The sequence below is a fragment of the Apteryx rowi genome, unplaced genomic scaffold, assembly GCF_003343035.1.
Source record: "Apteryx rowi isolate R43461 unplaced genomic scaffold, aptRow1 scaffold_150, whole genome shotgun sequence".
Taxonomy (NCBI): Eukaryota; Metazoa; Chordata; class Aves; order Apterygiformes; family Apterygidae; genus Apteryx; species Apteryx rowi.
In genome coordinates, this window is record NW_020447753.1 from 1,268,400 (window position 1) to 1,295,289 (window position 26,890).

The window sequence follows — 26,890 nt, forward strand, 5'->3', positions numbered from 1 at the left end:
ATGAAATGCAGTCTGCATCCGTAAAATTATAGACTATTTCAAAAAATGAAAACCATTGGGTTATTTTTTGTTTTGATTCATTATAAACTATATTTGGAACTTTCTATCCTAAAGGCAAAAAAAAAAAAAGAACACATTTATATCTGATATTCCTGCTACTTCTATATCTGGGGTATCAAGTGTACTGCTAGGAAACACAGATTCATGGTGAATTGCCCTTGCCCTTACCACTTGTTTAAAGGTATGAGATATTTAAGAGATCCTTCTTCAGAGATAACGTTTAATTCTAGTTGGATGAAATAAAAATCAAACAAAGATATCAAAACCTGAATAATGATTACCTTTTCACTTTTTCAGTGCCTAYTGGATTACAAAGCCACCAACTCCTTTACAGTGTAGATAGACTCAATTTTATTTTCTTATGATTAAAAAGAAAAAAACAGAAGGGGAAATACAGGAGGGCCTTCTCTAACAATCAGCCTCATGTAAGCACACACAGCAGCAGCTTTCAGCACTGGCAGACAGAAGTTCTCCAGGTTTACACAGCTTCGTTAAAGGGACGATAGTACGTATCAGCCCCCATGCAAAGGCCAGCCTTCATGCAGTTGCTTGGCATGGCACTGAATCAGTAGGCTGCAGCTTTTCTTATAGCTCAGGTGCATACAGACAGATGCATAAATAACAAGATATATTCTATGTCCCATGTCTGGATATTAGGTGTCTCCTAAGCCCTCTTTTCAGGTTGTACCAAACTCTTCTATCTATTTTACRGAGTCCACTGAGCAAGCAAGTAGAATATCTGATCTGCTGGATCAAGAAATCTTTGCTCTCCTTCCCAAAGTTCAAAATACTGCAGCTTTCTCCTGTATGCTTTACCTCTGAGAGCTAGTCTTTGAATTCATATCTCCTGATCTGAAAAGAAATGGCTGACCTTCCTATCAGTCTTAGTTTACAGACCTCCATTTGTGATCCTCTGCCCAAGCAGATTCCAGACAGAGCCCACAGCAGACAAAGTCCTACCCACATCATCTTTTGAAACAAACAACCCACCCTCCAGATCACTTAAGGGCAACGATGATTTAAACATGAAATCTTGCACGTGGTGCTGCCATGGTTCCTGCAGATGGACGTAGGCAAGTTCTTCCTACATCCTGAGAGAGGATCATACAGGCATCTACTCTTCCCGATAATTGTTCCCAGATATTACTCAGAACACTCCTCTCTCAAACCCCTTCATTTCTTTTTTTGTACAATGAAGCAAAAATGATTTGTTGTCTGTAACAGCAGGCAGATATCTTAATCTTCTAACATACATAATGCCTAGAACAAACTGTTTCTCCATTTGCAATAGCATATGGTAACATAGATATCCAACTCTCTTTTTTTCCCTGGAGTTTATGCAAAAAAACATGTATTAAAATGCCTGTACTTTCTAAATACCATAAAACAAAAACTGAACTTAGGAAAGCATGTTTATGGAACAAGTTATTTATCACCTAAGTAGCCAGCTGTAAGATTTTCTAGGGCTACTTTTCACAATTTGGCTAGTAGAGGAATGACTAAATAATGTTAACAACTATTTTTCCAAGAATTTAAACCAACATACATACCAGGTACTGCATGGCAATAGACCGCCGGAGGGGCCCAGGAGGACCAATAAGAAAGACATCTTGACCGAGAAGATCTTTCTGCATTATCCATCTTAAATGGTGGACTACAGACTGGGCCAAAGAATCTGTCACTTTTCAAGAAAAATAAAGATAAGAACATATCATGTAGTTCCAAAAAGTGTTAAAAAGATACTCGGCCATCCATACATTTTCTCAAAATTAAAACCATACCATACCATTATTATTTTTAAAAACAATAATCTGATTATAATTAAACTTTTTTTTTTTTTTTCAAAGTTGGAAGCACTAGAAAGCATCATGTAGAATGAGAGAGCACATTGCAAGAGGGGCAGTATTCCTGCTGTGGTGCACCTGTCTATCCCCTGAATATGTCTTCACATATTCACAGCACAGCCTAGCCTCTTCCCAGAAACAAGCAAAAAGCACTAGCGCAGGAGGCTAGAGAGAGCACAAGCAAGCCAGGAGGGAGAAGGTTTAGTTATGCATGTATGAATATGGTTGCTTTCAGAAGAATCTGACAGGACCAATGATAGGGTTTGAAGCAAGGGGCTACAGGGCAGTGCCTGGGATGCTATATATGCATTTGAAGTGCAACAAAAAAGGAGGGGAAGACCAAATCTCAAATTAATACTTGTTAATTTACCCTTTTGCAGTTTGACTACTGGTTGCAATTAGAAGCCAAAATTTAAAAACAAGCCCTGGTTCTACATGAGCTCTCCTGAGGCAGGGGAGGCAGTATATGCAGGGCAGAGTTCAGAGATAGCAAGCAACACATTCCAAGGGGCTTCAACTCTCCTTTGAATCAGCATATACCAAAAGTTAAATTTATTTTTTTTTAAATCATAGAAACAATATAAAGTGATTGTATGACATTCAAAAAAGACTTTTCAAGCATAAAAGTGACTAAAACCCCCAATTATCACAAATTTTAACTGAATATTTTGATCTGCCACTCAGGAAACACTCTTCAAGTTCCAGGGAAATCTATTATACCTTTACCACCAATACAAACATGACTAAGATACATACACATGAGCACTTCATGCATTAGTATTACCAAATCAGTTGTCAATAAACCTTACAGATAGTGTGTGTGTATACATATACATACATATATATACAACTGTTGTTAATGTGCCCATGATTAATTAACATACTGTTCTCTCATATGTTGGTATGCTAATATTGTAAGAATGTAAGAATATTTTCTTATTATTCTTTGCTGTGATACTGTTTTTTTTCCAAAAGCAATAAGCATCACATATCTCTCACACACACACTAGGTAAAATCCAAATAAATTCCTCACAGAGAATAATATGTTCCTGGTGAATAACAAATCTTTAAGATTTTCAAGGAAATTAGTATTTACACATACTGCTTGTGAAATAAGGGCTAATGCAACACACCAGAAGAATTGCTACTGTACAGGTATAGAAATCTGTTATTTTTGAAAAGAATCACACAAATAAAAAGTGTTTTAGTAAAGGTATCATCAAAATTGCAAGACAAAGATCTCATTGAAAGGCACATTCATTATTACTTCCACCTGTTGTACGAACATGCCTCTAGTGTATTTTTATCATGACTGTTCTCCAAAGAAAGATTACACTACATATATTAGACAATTTTTCAAATAAGCTTGCAAATCTTGCTGAAAAACTAAATTCTCTTATGTCAAAAGTCATGCATTAAAAGCATGGCAAAAACAGCTTTGACACAGCATGACTACAAATGCCTCTGGTGCGTTTCACATTAATATGTGTAGCTATCTTTATTTTTAGGATGGCCTCAAGAAAAAACTTGGGTCAGACTTAAAAGCTGTACTATAAATAGAAACAAGATTTAAGAAGGTTTAGCAACATCTGCAAGACAAATTGTCATGTAAAAGAGAACATAAATGTACAGCAGTCAAAAAAATCTAAAATCTTAGGAGTAACCCTGCAAGCCTTAACGTATTCCAGTCTTGTTCAACTTCTTCATCAGTGACCTGGATGAAGGGACAGAGTGCACCCTCAGCAAGTTTGCTGACGATACAAAACTGGGAGGAGTGGCTGATACGCCAGAGGGCTGTGCTGCCATTCAGAGAGACCTGGACAGGCTGGAGAGGTGGGCAGAGAGGAACCTCCTGAAGTTCAACAAAGGCAAGTGCAGGGTCCTGCACCTAGGGAGGAATAACCCCATGCACCAGTACAGGTTGGGGGTTGACCTGCTGGAAAGCAGCTCTGTGGAGAAGGACCTGGGAGTGCTGGTGGACACCAAGCTAAGCATGAGGCAGCAATGTGCCCTTGTGGCCAAGAAGGCCAATGGTATCCTGGGGTGCATCAGGAAGAGTGTTGCCAGCAGGTCGAGGGAGGTGATTCTCCCCCTCTACTCAGCCCTGSTGAGGCCACATCTGGAGTACTGCGTCCAGTTCTGGGCTCCCCAGTACAAGAGGGATGTGGCACTACTGGAGCAAGTCCAGCGAAGGGCCACAAAGATGATTAGGGGACTGGAGCATCTCTCTTATGAGGAAAGGCTGAGAGAGCTGGGCCTGTTTAGCTTGGAGAAGAGAAGGCTGAGAGGGGATCTTATTAATGTGTACAAGTATCTGAAGGGAGGSTGTCAAGAGGATGGGACCAGACTCTTTTCAGTGGTGCCCAGTGACAGGACACAAGGCAACGGGCACAAACTGAAACACAGACACTTCCATCTTAACATGAGGAAAAACTTCTTCACTGTGAGGATGACAGAGCACTGGAACAGGTTGCCCAGAGAGGTGGTGGAGTCTCCTTCTCTGGAGATATTCAAAACGCGCCTGGACATGATCCTGTACAATGTGCTCTAGGTGACCCTGCTTGAGCAGGGGGGTTGGACTAGATGATCTCCAGAGGTCCTTCCAACCTCAGCGATTCTGTGATTCTGTGATTCCAGGGCATTTATGTTCTCTTGGTCTTGCTTAAACAGTACATATTATTTACTCTGAAGAGTAATATGCAAAATGCAACTTTTAAAAATCTTGTATAATTTCTTAACTTTTCTTTTTGAGAAAAGGACACAAAAGGCAGAATTCCATATGGTTGTATTTATTAAAAAAAGGTTTCATTGTTTCAACATTTAAATCATTCTCCTCATATGCAGATTACAGCTGGATCAACTATAAAACATTTTTCAAATTACAAAGTCAGCTCACTGACCATATGCAAGCTCACTCAAATGAAGTGTGTTACAAATAAACTCTGAAAATTCAAAGAGAGCATTTCCTAAGGTGAACAGTCATGACACCAGCTCCCATTATTCAGTTCCATCTACTGTAGAGTGTGTAATGTGTAACATCTGTACCTCTCTCCACATATTAAGCCCACTTAAGTTTCCCACGTATTCACTCCTAACATCAGAAGAATATAAAGCCTTCTTTATACAGTATGCAGTATAGACTTCATGTACAAAGTGTTTCCAAAGCACAGCCTACTTTTCAAAAGCAATTTCAGATGCACATATGCAGTATCTTGTATTTTATTTTTATATATTTAGACTACTTTTACTGTGATATCTGTACCGCAAAACTTCTATGTTTTCTGTAACTTGACTAGAAAAAAATTCCTTGCTGCTCAAGTACTATACATCAACTTTACTACAACTACCATAGAATCATTTTCTGTGACATTTAGGAGACGAGGCAAATTAGCTGAAAACAGCACCAGTATGTATATTACAGCAGTTTTTATTAATTATCCCATGAGTCAGATATCTAAAGCAAACTGGGTTTGCACAATCTGTTTCAGTGGCACTCTGCTGATTTGCACCAGTTGAGTAGCTGGCACTGTATTATTTATCTGCAGGATGGTGCGTAGGAAGCCTCTACGGTGTATTCTCAAAGACACCATCTGGCACATGCAGAAGAGTACTCAGCACTACAATTTGCTATTCTTGTGTATCAAGGATGGCCAGAGAAATAAATTGCATTATACTGCTTTGTAATATGTGATGAGTAGGACAACACCTAGCAGAATCTGTGCAAACATTTTGTAAACTAAGCAGTTAAAGCTGAATGGAGAAATCCCAAAAGAAGAAAAGAAGAAAACACTGTGGATAAATTTTGAAGCAAACACAGCAGCTGGTGTTGTTTGATCCACAAATCAGCTTTTGATAAAATGAAGACTGAAATGGCTACGCTAGCTTCGGAAACTTTCCAGTTCAATCGTACTTGGATTTTTGGCATACGCTACACCCAGTGAAGCCACAAGATTCACTGGAGATAGCAGACAGTATCTGCTGGCAGGTCTCTGTGTCCAACCTACAGAAGATATCCCGTAAATGCAGGAGATACCTACTCTTCCCACTGTTCACATGCAGACGGACAAAGTGATTCTCAGGAATATCTACTCCACATGTGAGGCATAATACATCAGAGCTCATTTCCCTGTATGATTCTAGTTTGGACAATCCATACTAACCTACAGGCACTTAGAAGACACCAATGCTTGTTATTTTCAACTGAATAAAAGAGACCACTGCATACCCTGAACCTTTGTTACAGTACATGGATGGAGACCAAGAATGCCTCCTTTTATCAGGAGAGGTGAAAGTAAATGGGGGAAAAAAATCTCTTCTAGTTACTAAGAGGGTCTTTTAGCATTACACGGTAGTTTGTAGTACATCCAGCACTGGGGGTGGCTACTGTAAAATATGCTTGGGGAAGGAAGGGACAGAGAGGGAAGTCTTCGTCTACAAACACAAAACATTTTAAAAAGGGAAAATGTTCAAGAAACTCAGCTCACTGAGACATATTTCACAGCTTTTTCAGGTTGGGGGGAAATAAAGGAAGGGAATGAGTTGTCCAGCACAGTGTGAAGAAGGAAGCATGGCTGAGCTGAAGAGTGAGGCACTCATATGGGGCCTGCTCTCAGCTGTTTACATTTAGCCCTTTACAAATAAAACATTGTTGCTCTTCCAATTTTATTCTGGTGCACAGAGGCTTTTCAAATTCTCATAATGTGGCTGCATCACAGTCAGTTTTTGTTGGAATACTATTCTCTATCATAAATTCTTCATAGAAACAGTTTTAATTCCAGTAATTTTTGTTCTTGCAGTCATATGGAAGCAAGTTGTGAGTCTTCGCAGCGTCTTGGAAAGGGGGAAGTTACCTTCCCAGATTACACAGTAAACTTTTTTTTTCCCCCCTCTGAGCCAATTGCTTTACAGGAAGGTGTAAGAAAGCTGATATAGGTAGATCATTTCCTCCATTTGAGGAGTAAATGTCAATCCATGTAAATCCAAGTAGCCTTCTAAAAGGAACACGGAACAGGACTCAGAAGACTGAGTTTCTATCAGTGACACATAAACATGGAAGAGATTGAACAATTCTTAGCTGGATGCACAACTGGTAGGAAAATATATAGCTAGAGCAGTTTTCCATAGCTCACTGTATGGCTGGAGGAAAGTACTGTGTCTGGTTTTGAGTTCAACAGCTCGGTCCAGCATAGACAAACTCGAAATATTCTAGTGAAGAGCAAGAAAAATGATCAAAAGTCTAGAAAACATGGAACAGTTAAAGAAATTGGAATTAAGTCTAGAATAAAGAAATGACTCAAAAATCATAACAATTACTTTCCACTATGTAAGATAAAATCACAGTGAATAAAAAAATAATCCGTACACCATGGCCTTGCCAGAGAGAATGAGCTCTAATGAGGTAAAAGTACATCAAAAAAGATCTTGGTGAGGCAACAAAAAATTTTTAACCGAAAAATGGTTAATTACTGGAGCAAATTTTGTGGAGAGGTTCTAGAATCTCATCACTGGCAGTTTTTAAGAACAGGGTGGGCAAACATCTGCCAGGAATGGTTCATACCTAGTTGATCCAACTTTGAGGCAAAACGAACAGTCTGGACAACTTCCTGAGTTCCATCCAGGTTTTCTAAGATTTCTGTGTTCACGTACCTTCCTATGCCTCACTCTATGTATCGACAAAATGAGGTAATGATGCAAAGCATTCAGAGCTCTACTGACAAAAGCATTATTTAAGATCCTGGCTAGGTGATAACAGCCTAGTAATGTATCAGTCGCAAGCCTACATGAAAACTCTAAGTGCTGAAATAACCACTATCTCCTAAATCAGACATCTTTCTTTATGTTAGAAAAGAAGAAATGTAATGACAAAAATCTTTGTTAACGTAAAATTACAGTCATCATGTAATACAACCTGTCTCCATAATGTGCTGCATTCTGCAACACTCAGACTTTTAAAGTAAACAAAATGATGAATGAGGACACGTTCCAATGCAACTTTGAACCTACCTTGAGCATTAACCAAACACACATACTTGTTCTCTACTTTTGCAAATGGGGCATATCATTCCGGGATAAGGATACAGAGGCATCTTACTGTTAAGGCAGTACTGATGTTTTAGGTAAGGCATAAAAAAAACAAGACCTGCTGACACCACTAATCCTACTACACAGAAACAACCTTCATTTCTTCAACATTAAAACCATTTCCCTTCAACCATATCATTTTATTTAATGCTACTATTTTTAATTCATTATTATATGCACGAACTTCCTGTTTAAGTTCCTCATAGTAAGAAGCCTATCAAATACCTCGACTGACAACAGTAACTGGATTTATCAACCTAAAGGAAGCACACCGAATCCCTTAAGGTAAACTCCCATTTTCGACTCAAGCCCCCAGCATAAAACCATACTCAGTTTGAAATTAATGGTCCACAATTCAATACAGTTACATGCAACATGAATATTGCCAAATTCCCAAATGCAATTGCCCCTTCAGAGAGCAGAGCGGATGTGGCATTGGACTGGAACTGCACATTTGCTACTTTGCAGAGAATTCACTGTCATTGAACAAAGTGTTCTGGAAGAGCTATGTCAGGAATTTTTTTGTCAAAATTAATAAATATGTGAAATATGAGGTACATTGCCATTTTCATAAAATTTCCAGAACCATTAACAAAAGCAGTGCCCTGACACGAACTCAACATAAAAAATTAATGTGTATTCTCATAATTCAATTTTAGAGTTAAACTACCATGGAAAAATCATATAAAGTTTCTCCAAAGTATAATTAAAGAAACAATCATGCTTTTCAGGCATAGCAAGATTTTAAAAATGCAGGTTTTATTCTTACTGATAAAAGAAAAAGCAGTGCAAAAATAAGTGCCCTCTTTCCAGAATGTGTCAGACATGGTTATAACAGAAATTCCATTAACAAAATTCCCTTCTGTATGACTCATTTTACCTGTCACTTATAAACAGAAAAATAAGAACAATTCAGATTTTACGTAACTTCAGTTGTAATCTTCTGAGAAAAGTCATTTGCCAACAACAGCAAAACAAATTAACAAATTAATTTTATATTAACACACAAAATGGAGTATTTCATATAGAAGTTGCTATGTACCTAACATAAAACCTGAAAAGTAAAGACATGAAAACGTAAAGTAACCAGCACTAAACAGCCTATGTGCTTCTGCAATGTGAAACAAGGTTCAAAAAAGGACTTAAAAGGCAGGTCAATTTCGTAACACAAAAATTAAGTGTTTTGGTATCAATTATGTGACAAAATGACAAAGCTAAAGTAACCCAATGCATTTACATTCCTTATTGTGCTATGATTTTCTCAGATTTTTAAGGCCAATTTTAAGCCTAGAGTAATAATGCTGAGTTTAAAATAAGTTATAACATCCCTAAAATTTCCTCTAAACTATAGATACGCACTTTTAACCTTACTGCATCTTAACATGATTTTTATCTGGCAGAACAACAGCAGCAGAAGCATTCTATTTTACACAAATGATGAGCTAGATAACAACATTATTTGCAGTAGTGGTAGATGAACTGGTAACTGCTTCAATTCCCTCCTCTTAGTTGTTATTCCATGGCAAGCATCACAATGTCTGAGAGATTCCAGACCTTTTCAGGGGTATTTCCTACTTAACTGGATGACTGAATTATTTCTGGACCTAATTCAAAGGAAATTAGGTAACTAGCTTGATCACTTTAAAATGTAGTATTAGTTGCTATAATAAAATTTCAAAAGATATGAAATTTTAGTTTACAGATGAGTATAAATACACAACTGTGTTCATCTGTTTTGCACTAAGACATGTTACATCTACAGCACAATCTTTCATCCAGCAAAACAAAAAGTAATTCACTTAAAATAAGAAAAAATATGCTTAGTTAGTTATGCCTGTACTTTCTAAATGCCTCACAGAGAGAATATAATTGACACGGAGCCAATAAAATCTATTTTATTTCATTAAATGAATATAACTTTGTCCCCGGTGGTAATATAATCATAGAAGTTAAGCATTAAGGCATAAAGTTTCCTAAATTTAAACTGTACAAAAAAAAAAATTGTATTTAAGTATTGGAAATATTTTTTCTCCTATTAAATATATGAATATTTTATCTTATTCAATTTTAATTAAATATTTAAGCTTATAACCAAAATTATTTACATTAAATAATCTTGCTATTAAATACATCCTGATCAACAACAGTGTCCCAGGCTACAACATGAGCTCTTTTCAGTTATAATTGTTAAAAAAAAAAAAAAAAAAAAAAAAAGAGAAACAACTAACAATAAGGTACATCTAATATGTGTTTATAGAGGTTGCTTTTAGTTGTAGAATCAGATTTAGCAAAGATTCTATAACTTCATAAGTCCCAGCAACTTAGACTTAGCCTTCATTTACATTTCGTACAGTGCATGAAAACCAAAAGGCAAAACAATCTACAAAAATATGTAAATAAGTGAAACAGATCACGTTTACTGACTGATGCACTCACTTCACAATCAATATGAAAAAGTACATATCAAGAATAAATGATGAAAAGTAAGAATCTATCATCTAAGAAGCTGTAAAAAGTAATGATACAGACTAGTATTTCTCAATTGCTTGGCCACATTCCCAGGGAACTCACAAAGTATGGAAAGCGTTACTACAGTGGGGACTGACATATGGCACAGGATATCTTTGGTACATTAGATCTCCTGGCAGGAAAGTGCCACAGTGTCATGCCAACTGCGGCACGGGAATTAAGCAGTCCATAGTCCAGTCGCAGACCAATGATTTGGCCTGGCAGACTACGGGCCGGCCTCACTAATCACTGACTGAAAACAAACAAAATCTCCCATTCTATATTCCTGCTATATCTCTCAATGGACAAACAGATCAATACACGTTTATTATTTATATATGTTTACATTAAATGTAAAGAAGCTGCRGAAACGTTTTACATTTCAGAAGAAAGATTGCATTTCAGAAGAGAGGGCAGTTGAGAAACAGTAGTCCAAACATGTCACTAGTAACATAGCTCTGCTATCCCACAGCTGCTATAAAATAAGGAGTGTCTGATGAACTGAAGTACTTTTTGTACTGAAATGTATTAAAGTACTTTGCCTAAGAATGCAACAATATAAACCGTGGCACAGCAGCTCCTGCCTTCGCTGCTGCTGTACTAGTAGCACTCACTGTACACCTGTAACATCGCTAGTCCCCACAGGCTCTCTCATGGCAGTTACCTGCCACCCTGCCAGCTGTGCATTGGCAAGCCTGCTGTTTGTACAATCTGTGTCACTCTTTAGGAAAGAAAAAAAAACATGGATCCCTTTCCCTCCCTCAAAAAACCCATCACCCCAGCAGTTTTCTTGGTTTCCCCTTCAAAATGTCATGGAGTGAATGCAGACATGTTGGAAAGCAAATTCACTTGAAGCGAACGATGACACCCAGATTCCAGTCATAGGACCTTGCAAACCCAATGAAGACAGCGGTTGGCAGTTCTCAGGGCCTGGCCATGCATAAGTATAGTAAAAGACATAGCCCTTTTAAATACTATGTGTGCTTGTTTTCCCAGACTTGCCTTCTTTTTTGGCCTGAAATTTATCTGGGTGGAAAGATTGGAACTTTTTTTTTTTTTTGGTCCAGCAGCCTCTGTGTGAAAGTACTGAGCAAATGGCAACTAATCATTTTGAATCATCAGAAAATAGTTGGACAGTATTGTTCTAAGAAATACACAACAAAAGCATGATTCACCTGCTGATCCCTGGTGCAAAGGAAAAATGCAGAAGCATGTATTCTTCAAAGAACAAAGAAGAAACATAGAGGCTAAGGCCCTATGGCATTTTCAATAAGGTTTCAAAAAGGTAATATGAATTCATTGTAAGTGTATACATCGTTAATGTATACATTGTTAATGTACATAATTGGCTGTGACTTTGGTAAGTATTTGATAGCACTTTTTAGCACTATGCAGCTGACTTCTTATTAACTTGATGGACTTCAAAGAGCTGTATGTTTGCTGACAACAGTAACATGACAACCTGAAAATAACAAAAAAATCACAGTAGAAAAATCCAATACATCTTCAATCTGACAAAACTCCAAGGACATATAATCATATTGCAACTGAAAGATAATTTTAAACTGTCACAGTTTGAACAAATAACTTGAGATAACTATATTACTAGTAGAAGCAATTGCTGGATGAGGCCCCTTTTGAACAGTTTTTAAACAGACATGAAAGATCCTTTTACTATCCCATTGATTAATGGGACTAGCTGTATTCAGTCAAGAGATTCCTATTTAACCAGCTGTATCAGAGAAATGATGAAGAATTAGTTCCAACTCAGTAAAGATAGCCTTCCCCACATTGTGTACTTTTTCAAAATATATTTCTTAGATAATTTCAGTTAAGTCAATGGGGTGATTTGAATGAATACAAGTTTATAGAATAAGGTCTCGATAGCCATTCAAAAGGGAAACAGATTCTTACTGTAGTTCTGTGGAACAAGTTCTGGGTTCTTTGGTGTTTTGAGTTTAAAAGACACATCTCCAATAGTCACAGTATCACCTAAAAAAAGAGAAAAGAAGTATTTTAGTTCCCAGATACTTTTAAAGTATAGAATATACTAACGTCTAAAACATAGGCCTGCTATGGGAAGGCTGACTGCAAGTTCACCATAGGCTGTAATGTGTTTGAGAACCATTAGTTTACTAATTAGGCTCTAATAGTTTTCAATAGATCAGGCACCAACACAATTTATGTTTAATTAATAATCCTCAACTTTTTTATTTTGTTATTGTTGTTATAACCAGGACTTACTTTGATGGGAGCTATGGAATTCAAGCTCACTATAGAACTCCGTTCCAGATACCATCGCTGATACCTTGAAATGAAATCTTTAGCCTGTTTGCCTGCAGAAATAGCAGTGAGAAACGCTTGTGGGAGTGATGATTTTCCTAAGTTTTCAATCAGCCTGAAACAATATCTCTCAGAGGTCAAAATGACGTTTTCGTACCAATGGGTCCATCCTGCACTCTCTGACAGTACAGCTGCAGAATCCAGCACCTTTCAATGGTTCCAGAGGATGCAAGCATTTTTTTGCTCTGGGTTTCACTATTTCCTAAAACCAAGCACCTGTCATTTTATTTACTGGTCCCTTACCAAGACCTGCAAAAGTCTTATCTGTCTTTCTGCACTGAAAGGCTTGAATTAAATTGCAGGGCATGCCCTGTGTACTTTCTCATAGAAATAAGAACTGAAATCTAGTTTGCAGCCAGGAAATGGGTTAGCACCAAGAAGGCATTGGTCATACAGAGAAACAGCACAACAGCCAAAACTTGTGAAGCCAAGAAAATGAGCTGCAGACTAGTAACAAACTCAAAGGTTATATTTTTCAATAGCTGAACTGAGCCACACAAACAAGTTCATGACTATTAAGACCATGAAGCTAAGTCATCTGGTGAATATAGTAAAATTATACTTCTTTTTTTCAATTACTGTTGTTGAAGATAACACCATCTCCACTGCCTAACACACTGTAGTATGTGTGTGAGATGAAGAGGATTATAATGACTGGCAGTAACACTGCTATACAGTAGTGCAGTTTTGCCACGACACACTGATTACACTACCTTTCCACRAATTAAAGCCAAATCTTAGAACTGTTTATGGTTGTGTTTTCTGAGAATTGAGAGGTAGAAAGGACATGGCCTTGAACAAGATCCAACCCTAAAAATCCTGTTGTCAATCTGCACCTCCTTCTACAGCAACTGAGAGGATCCATTCTCCAGCTGCTTATTTGCAGCACTACATAAGAAGTCAGAGAGTTCAGAAGACCAATGCTGGAACCAGAGAGGAAGATGATGAAGAGGAAGCTCATGTCCAAATGGACAGAAGCACCTAAAACTGCTTCCATGCAGCAGCTCTCCTTTCAGTCAGCAGTGACTATAGTTTTACACTCAAAGGCAGTTCTTTTCCAGCTTCTCCAGGTGTTACTGCAGATCTTACAGGACCAAGAATTCATAGGTTCTGACACTACTCATACAGTCCAAGAAAAGTTATACATTTAGGACTCGATTTATAGCAGCCAGTGAAGAAGCACCTAAAGCAACAAACAGGAAGTGCTGAAGAAAGGATTTCAGCTGATTTCTTCCCAAATATAAGTGCTTAACAATGACCCTGAGACTGGGATTCACAGCCTGGCATACATGTCTGCACTTGGATGTCTTTGCTGCTCCTGAAGTCCAGATTAACAGCCCACCTTTTTTTCCTTAAAATATTGGCAGAAGAGGGTAAACTGGTAGTTCCTCCAACATTTTATGAAACAATACAGTGCTTAAATGGCTTGCCAGTATGTGGGAGACTTGGGCAACAGCAATACTGCCATATAAAAGGCAACCAAGGGTTCATCCCAGTCCTAATGCCAAGTGCCACCAAGCAGTTGCTACTTTCCCAGCTAAGAGGCAAGCATTCTTCTCTGGCTGATTTGTCTAGAGCCAAGAAGCAGACAGTCCAAAATAGAGCTGGGGCCAAACTAACAGTTAAGCAGACCAAGTGAATAACAGTTCAGTGCTTTAGCTCATTTCCTGCCCATCTTTAAATTTGCAGTAAAAACGTACCTATGATTCCTGTGCCCTCTTCAGCTTGAAGTGTTTAAACTCACTTCAAAAGCAAGTACAGCAACAGTACAGGGATCTGGCCCCCATTCTGGGAACTGTTACATATTTTAAATTAAAGGGTCACTGGACAAAAGATGCAACCTCAGGAAGGAAGAGAATCTAGGATTTGACACTCCCAGGGGTGTGTCCACTTACCCAAGTTTTAAACCAAAAAAAACTAGTTTACTGTCTAAGCTTTGTCTCCCATTCCCTTTCTTCTGCTACAGCTCCAACCACTTTTCTCACTGGAGAGCAACTAAAGGGTTGACCAAAATGCCTCCAGGAAGGAAACGTCACAGGAGCCCACTGCTTCCTGCAAGAATTGACACCTCTCTCATTAGCTCAACTAGGAAGAATTTTAACATTCTAAAAAGAGCAGGTTGCCTGATATATCCTTAGGAAATTAGTGCCAATTTGTTTTCTCACCATTCCCCAGCCAACATGCAATGAGACAAGAGCATACGACTAATTAGCTTCTAGCTTAAATCACCTCAACTCAGCTTGTAAATATTCTTTCGTACAGACACAGCCTTCCAAAACACAGTAGGGATAAGATACCAGATGCCAAAACAAGAAGGTGTCAGACTTTTTAATACATTGGGATGATGATATCATCTCCATAAGAGTATTTTAATTACCTATTTTACTGGCTGAGTACTGGAAAGCTTTACACTCATTTCTCCACACTTTCTAAAAAACTGAGCAACAAACTGAATTTGGTCTAGGTAAAAAAATGAAAAATACATCTCTTTTAATGGTATTTAGGTCAGTCCATAACATGTTAACTCTTGAACAATGCATCTAATCAATTCCAAAATTTCAATGAATATTCCAGCCATTAATGGACCCTACAAAATTTAGTGAAAACCAGGCTGGGAGGGAACTCTACAGAGGAAGAGGAGAGAGCTGAGCACACAGCATACAGTTAGCATACAGTTAGCACATTCAGCTTTTAACAGGTTTGTTGCTGTCTGGAAACAAATGTTGCCTTAAACTTGCATCTGTCCACAAAGCAAAAAAATATTACCAGTGTGTAATAGAACTTCAAGCCACAATAAACCAAAACAGCAGTATCTATTTTCCTGCATGATGAAAGCTAAATGAGCACAGGGGGGATTAGACCACTAATCTTATCACACCCTTCCACCTGGGCTATATTTTCTTGTCTAATTTGTTTCTTCTGTACTTCTTTAAAATCTCGTGTTTGGCTACTCCATTTCTACTGCATTTCCAAACTCTTTGAACAGAGATGTCATCCCAGATAGGCTCTTTCCAATGTGTTACTGGCTGGTGAGGAACTGACAATAGCCTGCTTGGTAAACTGCGGTGTTAAATCAGTAAGACTCATAATTTGAGGACACGTATCCCAAATAATTTGTTTATATTTAGTGATCAGGAAAGAAACAAGAAGGCAGAGCAGTCAGTGAGGTGAGTTTTGAATCCTCCTGCAATTTGCAGCTTCACTTCGTTTCCTGAGGAGTTCTTGCTGCTGAATATTATCTGTCTTCACCTTCTTATCAGTCTGAATTAGTAATAAGCAATTCCACTAAGAATGTCTGGCCTCACCACCTCCACAATAAATGGAAGATGCTACAAACAACTTCATAGAGTAAGCAATGCAATGGACCACTGTGAATTATGGAATACTCCCAAAATACTCCATCCCAGTTCCCAAGCTATTATTGCACTGTTGTGGATAAAAGTTATACAGGTATGGCTTTGTAGCCTTATACCAGACTTGCTTAGGCTAACTGCAGTGAAGATGTGTCCCTGGTTTCTTATCTCGCAGACAGAAAATAATAATCTTAGTTATCACAATCTTTGGAGAAAACAGTGGGGTACAAGAAGTGCCTGATGTATACAAAGAGCTTGGTCTGCTGAAACAAGGGAAGTGCCAGCTAAGCCAGAGTCCAAAGGGAAAGGGGGGCATCCCATTTGGGGGGCGGTCAGCATACAAAGCAGGTGGTTTAGGAGCCCATCCCATGTGGGTCAGACATTGGGGGCACATAAAGATTACAACCCGATAACAGGTCACTGCAGCAAAGGGATATGGAAGGAACCTCAATACGTGCAATGAGCTTTCTACTGTGTCAGGAGTAGACAGGTCTGCATTGCAACTCCACTGCGATGGCAATTCGCATATGTATAGGTAGCTAGCCAGCAACTACAACACATGGAAACTCATATACTCCCTTCTTTAGGGACACATTTTAGACAGACAACAGTATTAATACATACATCTGTTCTTACTATAACTGACAAAGGCCCTTTGGGTCAGCAGGGCTATTCATCATGTTGTTTCTCCTACTAAATCCATTGAGGGCTACTGAAAACAAAGGCACCAGCTCCAGGTCCCCGAACTTCAGGGGAGGCAGCTAGAGACTGGGAGAGTATCACTGTGTGAATGTCCCGGGCTTTTATTCCTCCCCAGACACCTGCTACTGACCATTCTCAGACAGAGTATAGTAGAGCTTGATGAACCTTTTATCTGACCCTCTGCGGATGCTTTTATTGTATAATCTCAGTAAGAAGATTTCTTGAAGCCGCATCTAATCACATACCAGTAACACTGCAAGATTGGTGCCTTTGACCTGTCTTCTATGTAAAATCTAGTATCATGTCAAATATCCCTCTTCTTCTCCTTCTTCCCCCCAAAAATCTTATTCCCTAATTATACTATTTTTCTATATGCTAAGAAGAAAAAGGAATGGCTGTTTAATTTAAATTTTTTACTGTAATGCATCATATCTGAAGATAAATAGATTGCATCTCAACTACAATTTAAAAATTTAAATAGCAGGAAAGGTTTTATTTCTTCTATTTGCCACTTTTGCAGTGAAATAACACATTTTTGTGTACTTGTATTTATTTTTTGAGTAATAATTTTACATAACACAATTCCAATCTCATGTGTAAAAGTTTACACAATCAGGGTTCTTATAACACACCACACTGAAGCTTTTGATAYGCTTAGGTTTTAGGTGGCTGAGCTTACTGCCTTTTGACCTCTTTAGTCCTCAGTTTATGAGATTAACACTCTCCAAAAGTGATCTTAGCATACTATGCATTCACTTGTACACAGACCGTCCATCTGGTCTCAAAAGCAAGTAACACCAAAAACACATTAAAACTGCAAAGGTGCTAAGCTTTGCTAGCACTAATCTCTGTGCGATTAGATCACATCAGAGAAAACTTCAATAGCTAAATTATATCCAAATGTATATTTCTAGATCTTGATTTCATTGTAATGTGAAGGAAAATAAAAAACCGATGCTTTCAGCTGATGCATTTATCCAACACATTTCTGTAGGGGCACAGAAAAGAGAGTGTCAACCATCATCTTTGAAGAGCCAACTTATTTTTAAGAAACAAAAATGACAATTCCAAGGACTTGTTTTTTCTTTTTCTGTAACTTTTTTGAATACATTATTGACAAAGAAAAGCAACCACGTCTACACAGCTTTTTCTCATTTCTTACTGGCTTGTTCACTGCCATCTTCACGGTGACAAACATTACACACAGACACAGGGTAGCACTGTAATGTATTTTGCTTCTTATATTGGTACTGAGAGCCTCCCAACAGAAGAGTAGCACAGGCAGAAATACATTCCCTGCACTCACTAGGTTTGCTCCTTGACCTCCACTACCTTCACATACAGATGAGCTGGAGCTTAACTGCTGCTGATGTGACACTGTAGACTTACAGCACTGAAATTAATTGGATGTTTACACAACAAAACCTGTCTCCGACCTCAGCAAAACTGTTTCATTTAAGTCTTCCTGTTTTTCTGAGCAAAAAGAATGCTTTCCCCTTTCCCTCTGAGAAAACAAAATAATGACTTCAAACATACAAAATCTGAATATTACCTAATTTCTACTCAACATTATTGTTAGACCTCCCGTTTTTTTCATTTTAAGTTTTGAAGCTAATTTTTAATTTTCAATTATCTACTTTCAGTTAATGATTCTCTTTACTGGTTAAAGTCCAAAGTATCATTAAAAGAAAATCTTATTTATATTTACTCGAGGAAGTGATCCCTTTCCTCCATTTTTCTGTATTACTTCCAGATCTGCAACATAAATATGAAAACTTCTTTGACATCCAGTCATGTAGGAAGCTTACAGTCATTTCCTAGAGTACAGCTATTTTTTGTTTGGGCAAATAGCATGCCCAGAAGCTAGGAAGATTGATGATGCTCAGCTACAAAAGTGTTATGATGCAAATAATCAGTTTTATATATGGTTAATACTATGATGATGTTACACAGGCTTCATATATACTTCAGAATATGTCTTAATATGTCTTGCACGTCAACATGTCCAAAAGTGCTACTGGCCCATCTCACCAATGTATCAAAAAATCTTAGAAATATTGATTAAAAGGGACCTCTGGAGGTCATCTACTCCAACTGCTGCTCAAAGACAGCTTATCAGCAGCGCTAGATCAGCTCAGCTCTGGCTTCAGCCGAGTCTGAAAACTTGCGAGGATGGAGACTGCACAACCTTTCTGGCTAACCTGCTTCAGTGCTGCACCACTCTCCTAGTAAAAATATTTTTCCTGTTGTCCAGTCTGAACCTCCCAAGCCACAATTTGTGACCACTTCCCCTTTTTACATTACCTGCCACTATTAAGAAGAGTTTGGTTGCATCATCTTTGTAACTGTAATTGTAAGCTGCAATTACACTTTTCCTCCTTAGCCTTCTCCTTGCAAGCCTAACAAGCCCACCTTCCTCAGACTCTCCTCACTGTCACAGGCTTTAGGTCCCCAACAATTTTGGCAGCCCTCAACCAGACCCCCACCAGCTTCTTGATATCTCCCTGGAACTGGGGGACCCAAAACTGGACACAGCATTCGAGGTGGAGCCTCATCAATGCCTACTAGAGATGAACCCTCATCAATGCCTACTAGAGATGAACCTTCCCTTGATAGTTGGCCATGCTCCTCCTAATGCAGCCGAGTCTCTGGCTTGCCTGATGTGCTATGAGAGCGCAGTGCTGGCTCATATTCAACTGATATCCCCTACAACCCCCACATCCTTTTCAGCAGAGCTGCTTCTCAGCTAGTCCCTCCCCAGCCTGTATGGATGGAGAGCATTACTTAGGTCCAATGGCAGAACTTCACACTTCTTGAACTCTATGAGGTTTCTCTTGGCCCAGTTCTCAAGCTTATATAGGTCCCTCTGGACTAAAGATCTGCCATTTGTCAGTCTGTAGGGATTTTGTCCGTACATACCAAGTAGTACTTTTATACAGCTCTTCTATTGTTTGTCCTTGTTTCCACTTTTATATGTCTCCTTTTTGTGTTTTAGGCCATGGAGAGGTTCCTTGCTTGGCCAAGCAGGCCTCATGCTGAAATTCCCAATCTTCCTGCACTGTGGGATGGTTCACTGCTCAGCTATCATTAAGTTTTCTTTAAAAATCTTCTAGTTCTCCTGGATCCCTTCTCCTTCATGGCTGTTATCCAAGGAATTCCACCTAGCAATTTCCTGAAAAACCTCTGCACTCCTCAAGCCCAGAGTCCTAGTTCTGCTGCTCACGTTCCCGGCTTTCCTCCAGATCCTGAACTCAACCATTTTATGGTCACCACTATTCAGGCTGCAATCTCTGACTATACTGGCCACAGTTTTCCCCTGCTTGTGAGCAGCAGGTCAAGTAAAGCATTATCTCTGGCCAGCCTCTCTGGCATTCACATCACAAAACTATTACCAACACAGTCTAGAAACTTCCAAGATTGCTTCCACAGTACCAGACTGGCCTCCTAGAAGATGTCTGGATGGCTGAAATCTCCCATGAGAATGAAGGTCCATAAGTGGGAGGTTTCTGCTAGCTGTCTGTAGAAAGCAATATCCACTACCTCCTCTTAGTCATGCGGTAACAGACACCCACCACATCCCCAGTGTTCCCTTTCAAATCTTATTTACGTGGCCAATGCTACTTATGTGAAAATTAGCTAATAGTGTTTTAAAACTATGTGAAAATTCCTGAAATACAGTTTGCTCAATGCAGAAAAACCAAACTATTAATCTATTCTACACTGAGCCTAGGCATCAAATGCATTAGTATAATTTCAATAACATATTTCAATTAAAATGAAATTATGACTGAAAATCAATATAGAGTTGTTTTTAAAACCTCCTATACTGGTAAGATACCAAAATAGACAAAACTGCCTTCAAAATTCACTATGGTATCTCCTATGCAACTATTCTGAGAGTTCCTGACTTTGCCAAGCAGGTTCAACTTCAGGCTTATGTACTGAAACAGGTAGTACTTGGTAAATATATCAACACATATCATGACAGTAACAGCTGCTAAACAGGAAAAGTTAAAGTTTGAACAATTGCCAAATATTAAAACTCAGAAGCTATTTACTCACATTTACTCCTGTGAACAACTATGAAACCCTACCGAAGAGTGTAGAAGGTCGAAGGCAGTAAAGTGTCAGGCCGAAGCTTATCCGCCTGACAGCTCATCCCTTTCTTCCAGCTAGATCTGTAAGTCTAATAAAAGATACTTTTTTTTTTTTTGCCATAACCCCTTTTTCTCTTAACTGTTAGAATCAGTTTAAATAAGTCAGGCATAGCTCCGCAAACTTTCATCAACTGACTTAAAAAGTCCCTGCCCCCATTTGCTGTGTTCTCAGTTCTGCTGATGTAACAGTCTGTAAGGCCTTGCTGTAAAGCAAATCACTGGAATAACTTCAGTCATCACTTTTACAATGCAACCCTGCAAGTACAACTGAGGAGGCTGTGAACAACAGCATGAACGTTACGAGAAAGAGAAAAGGATGAAGTCTCTTAAATAGGTTTTGCCAGTGAAGAAAATATTGCCAGAGCTACACTCCCAGCAGTCAACGTTTCAAACTCTGACCAGTTAACAACCTAGGTAAAGTGGGAAAAGGGACTATGGCGAAAAGTATTAACTTCCATCAACAACCAGTTCTTTAGTCTTTGGACAGTGACAGACCTGGAAAAAAATAAAAAGCCTTCTAAACACATGGTGCCATTCATAGTCTTCTTTCAGATTATGAATTTTTACCACAACCACTAACATCCTGTTTACCAATAATTAACATTACAGATTCCAAAATCTGATATACTTTCCATAATAGACCATATTATACCTAGCAGACAAACACTCTTTTATGTATTATTAAGATATTTTAGGCTTAAAGCACGGGTTTGGTTAGAAAATGGGACTGACCATATTTTGGAAGGCACAGGATGCAAACCTGGAGGGAAGACCTGCAGGAACAGGGAATGAAGCTAGCATGTATCTTGGTCCACATAAGCAACGAAGCGTCAGTTGTCATATGTCTATTAAGCAACAAAGCATGTGAGACCTTCCTTTGCCTGTAATACCGGCTGTATTGTCTGATTGGAAAAGAGAGGTTTTTTAAGCTTTTCAACTTTCACCTAACTCAGCATTTGTTCCCATCATCCCCATAAAGAATCTCTGAAATTATGTATTTCATTAGATTTTTATCAAAAGTTTCATATTATAGACAGTTAGACAGATCAAATATTTAAATGCCAGTGAACTGAGTTTAGTTAGAACTTTACTTTGGTCAGCAAATGTTTTTAATAAAACAGTTCATCACAAATAACCGCTGTCTGCAACAGCTTGATTTTTCTTTTGTCTTCTGGAAGGAAACATAAAATATGCTTTAAAAAATGGATCAGATATCAATATTTATTTCTATAAATTAATTTTCTCTCATTTAAGTTGAGCAAACCAAAATCCTTCCCAGCTATTCCTCTTACCCTTTAGTCACTGTGTGCCTGTCTTTTGAGATTTCTCTTCAGCCTTAGCACTACATAACTCTGTCAGTTCCTCCACAGCTCCCAGTGTGCCAGCAAGACACATTCCACATTACAAAGACAGAGCTGAAGAGTTGAGCATGACTCCTTCACATATTACAGGACAAAAACAGATAACAGTTTCTCCCTTACACTTAAAAAGTATCATCAGAGAGGAAATCTGGTCTGGCAGAGACATCAGATACAAATTACTGAATAGACAACAATTTACTTTTTATCTGACTGATTAACAGCTTCCAGCCCTTTCAGAAGTATTTTCCTTTCTCCCTTTCCAGTAGAAGAGAGACATGCAACCTTGACACAAAGACTTGCAATTAAAGCAGCCAATAATAGCAATCATGAAAACACATATTGCATACAAAATTTCAGACCATCTCTTTTGCATCTTCAGTAATCTCAGAGAAGTAATAGGGCCTGCAAGAGGATATGCAGGCACTTTAAAAAAAAAAAAAGGCAGAATAAATAGTATTTTTAACATCAAGGCCTCAAATTCATAGGAGCACAACAGGCACCATAGAGGAAGAGAGCTTGTCTCAGGTGCCCAGAAGGCAAATACCCCTAACATCATCTCTCATCCTGTCTTTAATAGTTAGAAGATTGCTGAGAGCTTTAAGGCACAACATTTAAATTTTCCTACCAAAACTGTTACCATCATTGATGGTAACTGGGAATACTTATATTATTCATATACATATCCAGTATAATTGTGAATATTGCTAAATGTTAAGTTACATTCTATAGCACTGAATTTTACTGTCAAATTATTATTTGTAGAAATATGGCATTTGTTACTGTTTTGTTTCACTGAATTTCTCCTTACTCTTAAGGCTGTTTATCCCAACAAGGGATGAAACAACCTGATCTACCTTTTTCAGGCACTCCTTTTACACACCCTTAACTTGTTCCATTTTATTCCTCTTCTTTTTAAGGTATCAAAAAAGACAAGTGTTTTTACTTCTCACAAATAAAAAGTATTTTCTATTTTAAAAGGCTCGATGGAATGTTACGGTTAACTATTCTTCAGAAAGATTTCCTTCTTGATAGACTCAAACATACACTAAAGAAATGAACCGATGTCAGCTAATCCTCTGATCAAACAATAAAAACGGAAGCGAAAAGCATTAAAGTATGAAAAGCATTAAGAACTTTAGCAGGCACCTCACCACCAGAACCTCTTGGTATCGTTCTATTGCCCTAACGCGCAGCTGCTCCTTATTCACTCTATATTTAGCAGTTTTGCCGTCTTGGGCGTTCATCCAGGAGCGTGCCACCCACCCYAGGCGTAAGTCACCACTGCCGAACACCGCGTGGGCCCTGCACAAGGCCGTCACCTGTCCCAGAGGTCACGAGGGGACACCCTGGGACAGCTCAGGTCGTGCTGCCCAGCCTACGCTGGCTCAAGGTCAGCCCAACCGCTCCTTTGGCGCTGCCTAAGGGAAGCCGCTTTCAAGACTACGCTGCAGGCAAGTACGAGCTGCCGTGGGGCTCGGCAGCCCCTGCTGCCGGCAGGGCCCGGGCTCCGCAGAAGGACAAGGCCGCGCCGCGCACAAACGAGCCGCGTCGCACGGCGGCGAGAGCCGGTTCGGGGCGGCGGGGCCGCCTCCTGCTCCCGGCGGCCAGGCGCCTGGCGAGGAGCCGGGCAAAGCCGCGCCGAGCGCCCCGGCCGGCCCGGCGCTGGCCTCCCGCCGTCCCCCTCCCCAAATACTCATCCACAGAGGAAGGCGCGACCACGGTAACGCCGAAGGGACGGAGCGGCGGCCCGCACCGGCGCCACCTGCCCCCAGGGCGGGCCCGGAGCCGGGGGGGAGCCGCGCCGGGCGGCGCGGGCGCCGTTACCTGCGCTGCGCAGCGCCCGCACCTCCAGGCGGAGCGGCCGCGCCGCGGGGGCGCCGCCGCGCAGCACCTGCCGCAGCAGCAGGCGGACCCTGCGCGCCGCCGCGCCGCCGGCGCCGCGGCCGAGGCACAGCACCCGCGACTCCATGGGCGCCGGGGCGGGGCGGGCCGGGACGGGGGAAGGGAAACGCCGCCGCACAAACTCCCGCCGGAAACTAGCGCCGGGCCGGCCGGGGCCCGGGCCCGGGCCCGGGCTGGGGCCGGGATGCGGCGCCGCGGGGGGCGGGGAGGAGATGGCGGCTGCCCCCCCCCCGCCAACCGCCGCTGCGGCGGGATGGCGGCTGGCTGGGAACCTGGTGGAGGCTGAGGGGGAAAGGTGTGGAGAAGGGCCCCGGCGAGCCAGGGGGGGATAAGAAATACGGGGGCGGGGGAGACCGGGAGAGCTCCCTCAGCAGCGCCCAGGAACACGGTTGAGGAGCAGGGCTCCTGGGAGGCAGGAAACTTTTTTTTTTCTTCCTTTTTGCTTTCCTTCTGGAAAGTAAATTGGAGCTGTCTTTGTGATGGGATGTGACACCAGGAAAGGTTTTTTTTGTTTGTTTGTTTGTTTTTTAAGTTGCAGAGGCACCCGAGGGTGCTGAATTCACCTCCCAGTATTGCATTAGGAAAAGAGGACTGGCCTAGAAAGGGCTTCATCTCACCATTCACCATGTGCGAGCAACGAACTAGACACCGGCCCTCCGAAATGCCGGGTTACGGTCCAGAGGAGCAAAGGCCCTTTCCAGGGCAATTCTAACAGAGAACACAATCCGTGTTGTCTCTTTTAAGTGGCCAACTGTGTCATCTTACAGTGTTATTTCACTAAGTAATAGTTTAAAGTCTGAACATTGGAAACAAGAAAGACAAGAATTTATTGGTGCAGTATCAAAAGAAGTATCTTATCAGATGAAGGAGAGGGCAGCGGAGGGGAGAGCAGTGGATGTTTACCTTAGCTTCAGGAAGGCTTTTGACACTCTCTCCCATAACATCCTCATAGRYAAGCTCAGGAAGTGTAGGCTAGATGAGTGGACAGTGAGGTGGATTGAGAACTGGCTGAATGGCAGAGCTCAGAGGGTTGTGATCAGTGGTGCAGAGTCTAGTTGGAGGCCTGTAGCTAGCGGTGTCCCCCAGGGGTCAGTCCTGGGTCCAGTCTTGTTCAACTTCTTCATCAGTGACCTGGATGAAGGGACAGAGTGCNGACTGGCTGGGTAGATGAGGGGAGAGCAGTGGATGTTGTCTACCTAGACTTCAGCAAGGCTTTTGACACTCTCTCCCATAACATCCTCATAGACATGCTCAGGAAGTGTAGGCTAGATGAGTAGACAGTGAGGTGGACTGAGAACTGGCTGAATGGCAGAGCTCAGAGGGTTGTGATCAGTGGTGCAGAGTCTAGTTGGAGGCCTGTAGCTAGCGGTGTCCCCCAGGGGTCAGTCCTGGGTCCAGTCTTGTTCAACTTCTTCATCAGTGACCTGGATGAAGGGACAGAGTGCACCCTCAGCAAGTTTGCTGATGATCCAAAACTGGGAGGAGTGGCCGATACACCAGAGGGCTGTGCTGCCATTCAGAGAGACCTGGACAGGCTGGAGAGCTGGGCGGAGAGGAACCTCCTGAAGTTCAACAAAGGCAAGTGCAGGGTCCTGCACCTGGGGAGGAATAACCCCCTGCACCAGTACAGGYTGGGGGCTGACCTGCTGGAAAGYAGCTCTGTGGAGAAGGACCTGGGAGTGCTGGTGGACACCAAGTTGACCATGAGTCAGCAATGTGCCCTTGTGGCCAAGAAGGCCAATGGCATCCTGGGGTGCATTAGGAAGAGTGTTGCCAGCAGGTCAAGGGAGGTGATCCTCCCCCTCTACTCAGTCCTGCTGAGGCCACATCTGAAGTACTGTGTCCAGTTCTGGGGATGTGGCACTGCTGGAGCAAGTCCAGCATAGGGCTACGAAGATGATTAGGGGACTGGAGCATCTCTCCTATCAGGAAAGGCTGAGAGAGCTGGGCCTGTTTAGCCTGGAGAAGACTGAGAGGGGATCTCATCAATGTGTATAAGTATCTGAAGGGAGGATGTCAAGAGGACGGGGCCAGACTCTTTTCAGTGGTGCCCAGTGACAGGACACGAGGCAACGGGCACAAACTGAAACACAGGCAGTTCCATCTGAACATGAGGAAAAACTTCTTCACTGTGAGGATGACAGAGCACTGGAACAGGTTGCCCAGAGAGGTTGTTGAGTCACCTTCTCTAGAGATATTCAAAACTGCCTGGACATGGTCCTGGACAATGTGCTCTTAGGTGACCCTGCCTGAGCAGCGGGGTTGGACTAGATGATCTCCAGAGGTCCCTTCCAACCTCAACCATTCTGTGATTTTGTGATTCTGTTATTTTAATGGGGATAAACAACACTATTTCATTCTCATCAACAGAATTGCTGCTGTTCCATTTTTAATTCTAAAGCACCTTATTTTAAATTTTAGAGGATAAAAAGTCAAAATATATGTAGCATCACTAAACTGAAGAATTTTCTGATCATAACCCTATACCTTAATTTTCCTTTCTTCTCTTGTCTTGTAACAGGTTATAAATACAGGACAGGTTATAAATACAGGCTGATTCTTCATCACAGCTCAGAAG

General features: G+C 40.6%; 1 protein-coding gene across 3 annotated transcripts in view; it reads right to left on the reverse strand.

Moving 5' to 3' along the window:
• VWA8 (von Willebrand factor A domain containing 8) overlaps positions 1-24,289 on the reverse strand; it is a 197,648-nt gene extending 173,359 nt beyond the window's left edge. The window contains exons 1-4 of one of the 3 annotated variants that reach the window (XM_026058919.1): positions 14,538-17,987; positions 12,739-13,039; positions 12,409-12,486; positions 1,611-1,741 (exon numbers count right to left, since the gene is read on the reverse strand). In XM_026058919.1, coding sequence (XP_025914704.1) covers positions 1,611-1,741; positions 12,409-12,486; positions 12,739-12,793 — 264 coding nt within the window. In that variant the 5' untranslated portion in view covers positions 12,794-13,039; positions 14,538-17,987. Of the gene's footprint in view, positions 1-1,610; positions 1,742-12,408; positions 12,487-12,738; positions 14,079-14,537; positions 17,988-24,234 lie in introns of those variants that run through there. The other 2 variants (XM_026058920.1, XM_026058921.1) reach the window with 2 other exon arrangements.
• Between the last annotated feature and the right edge of the window lie 2,601 nt (positions 24,290-26,890).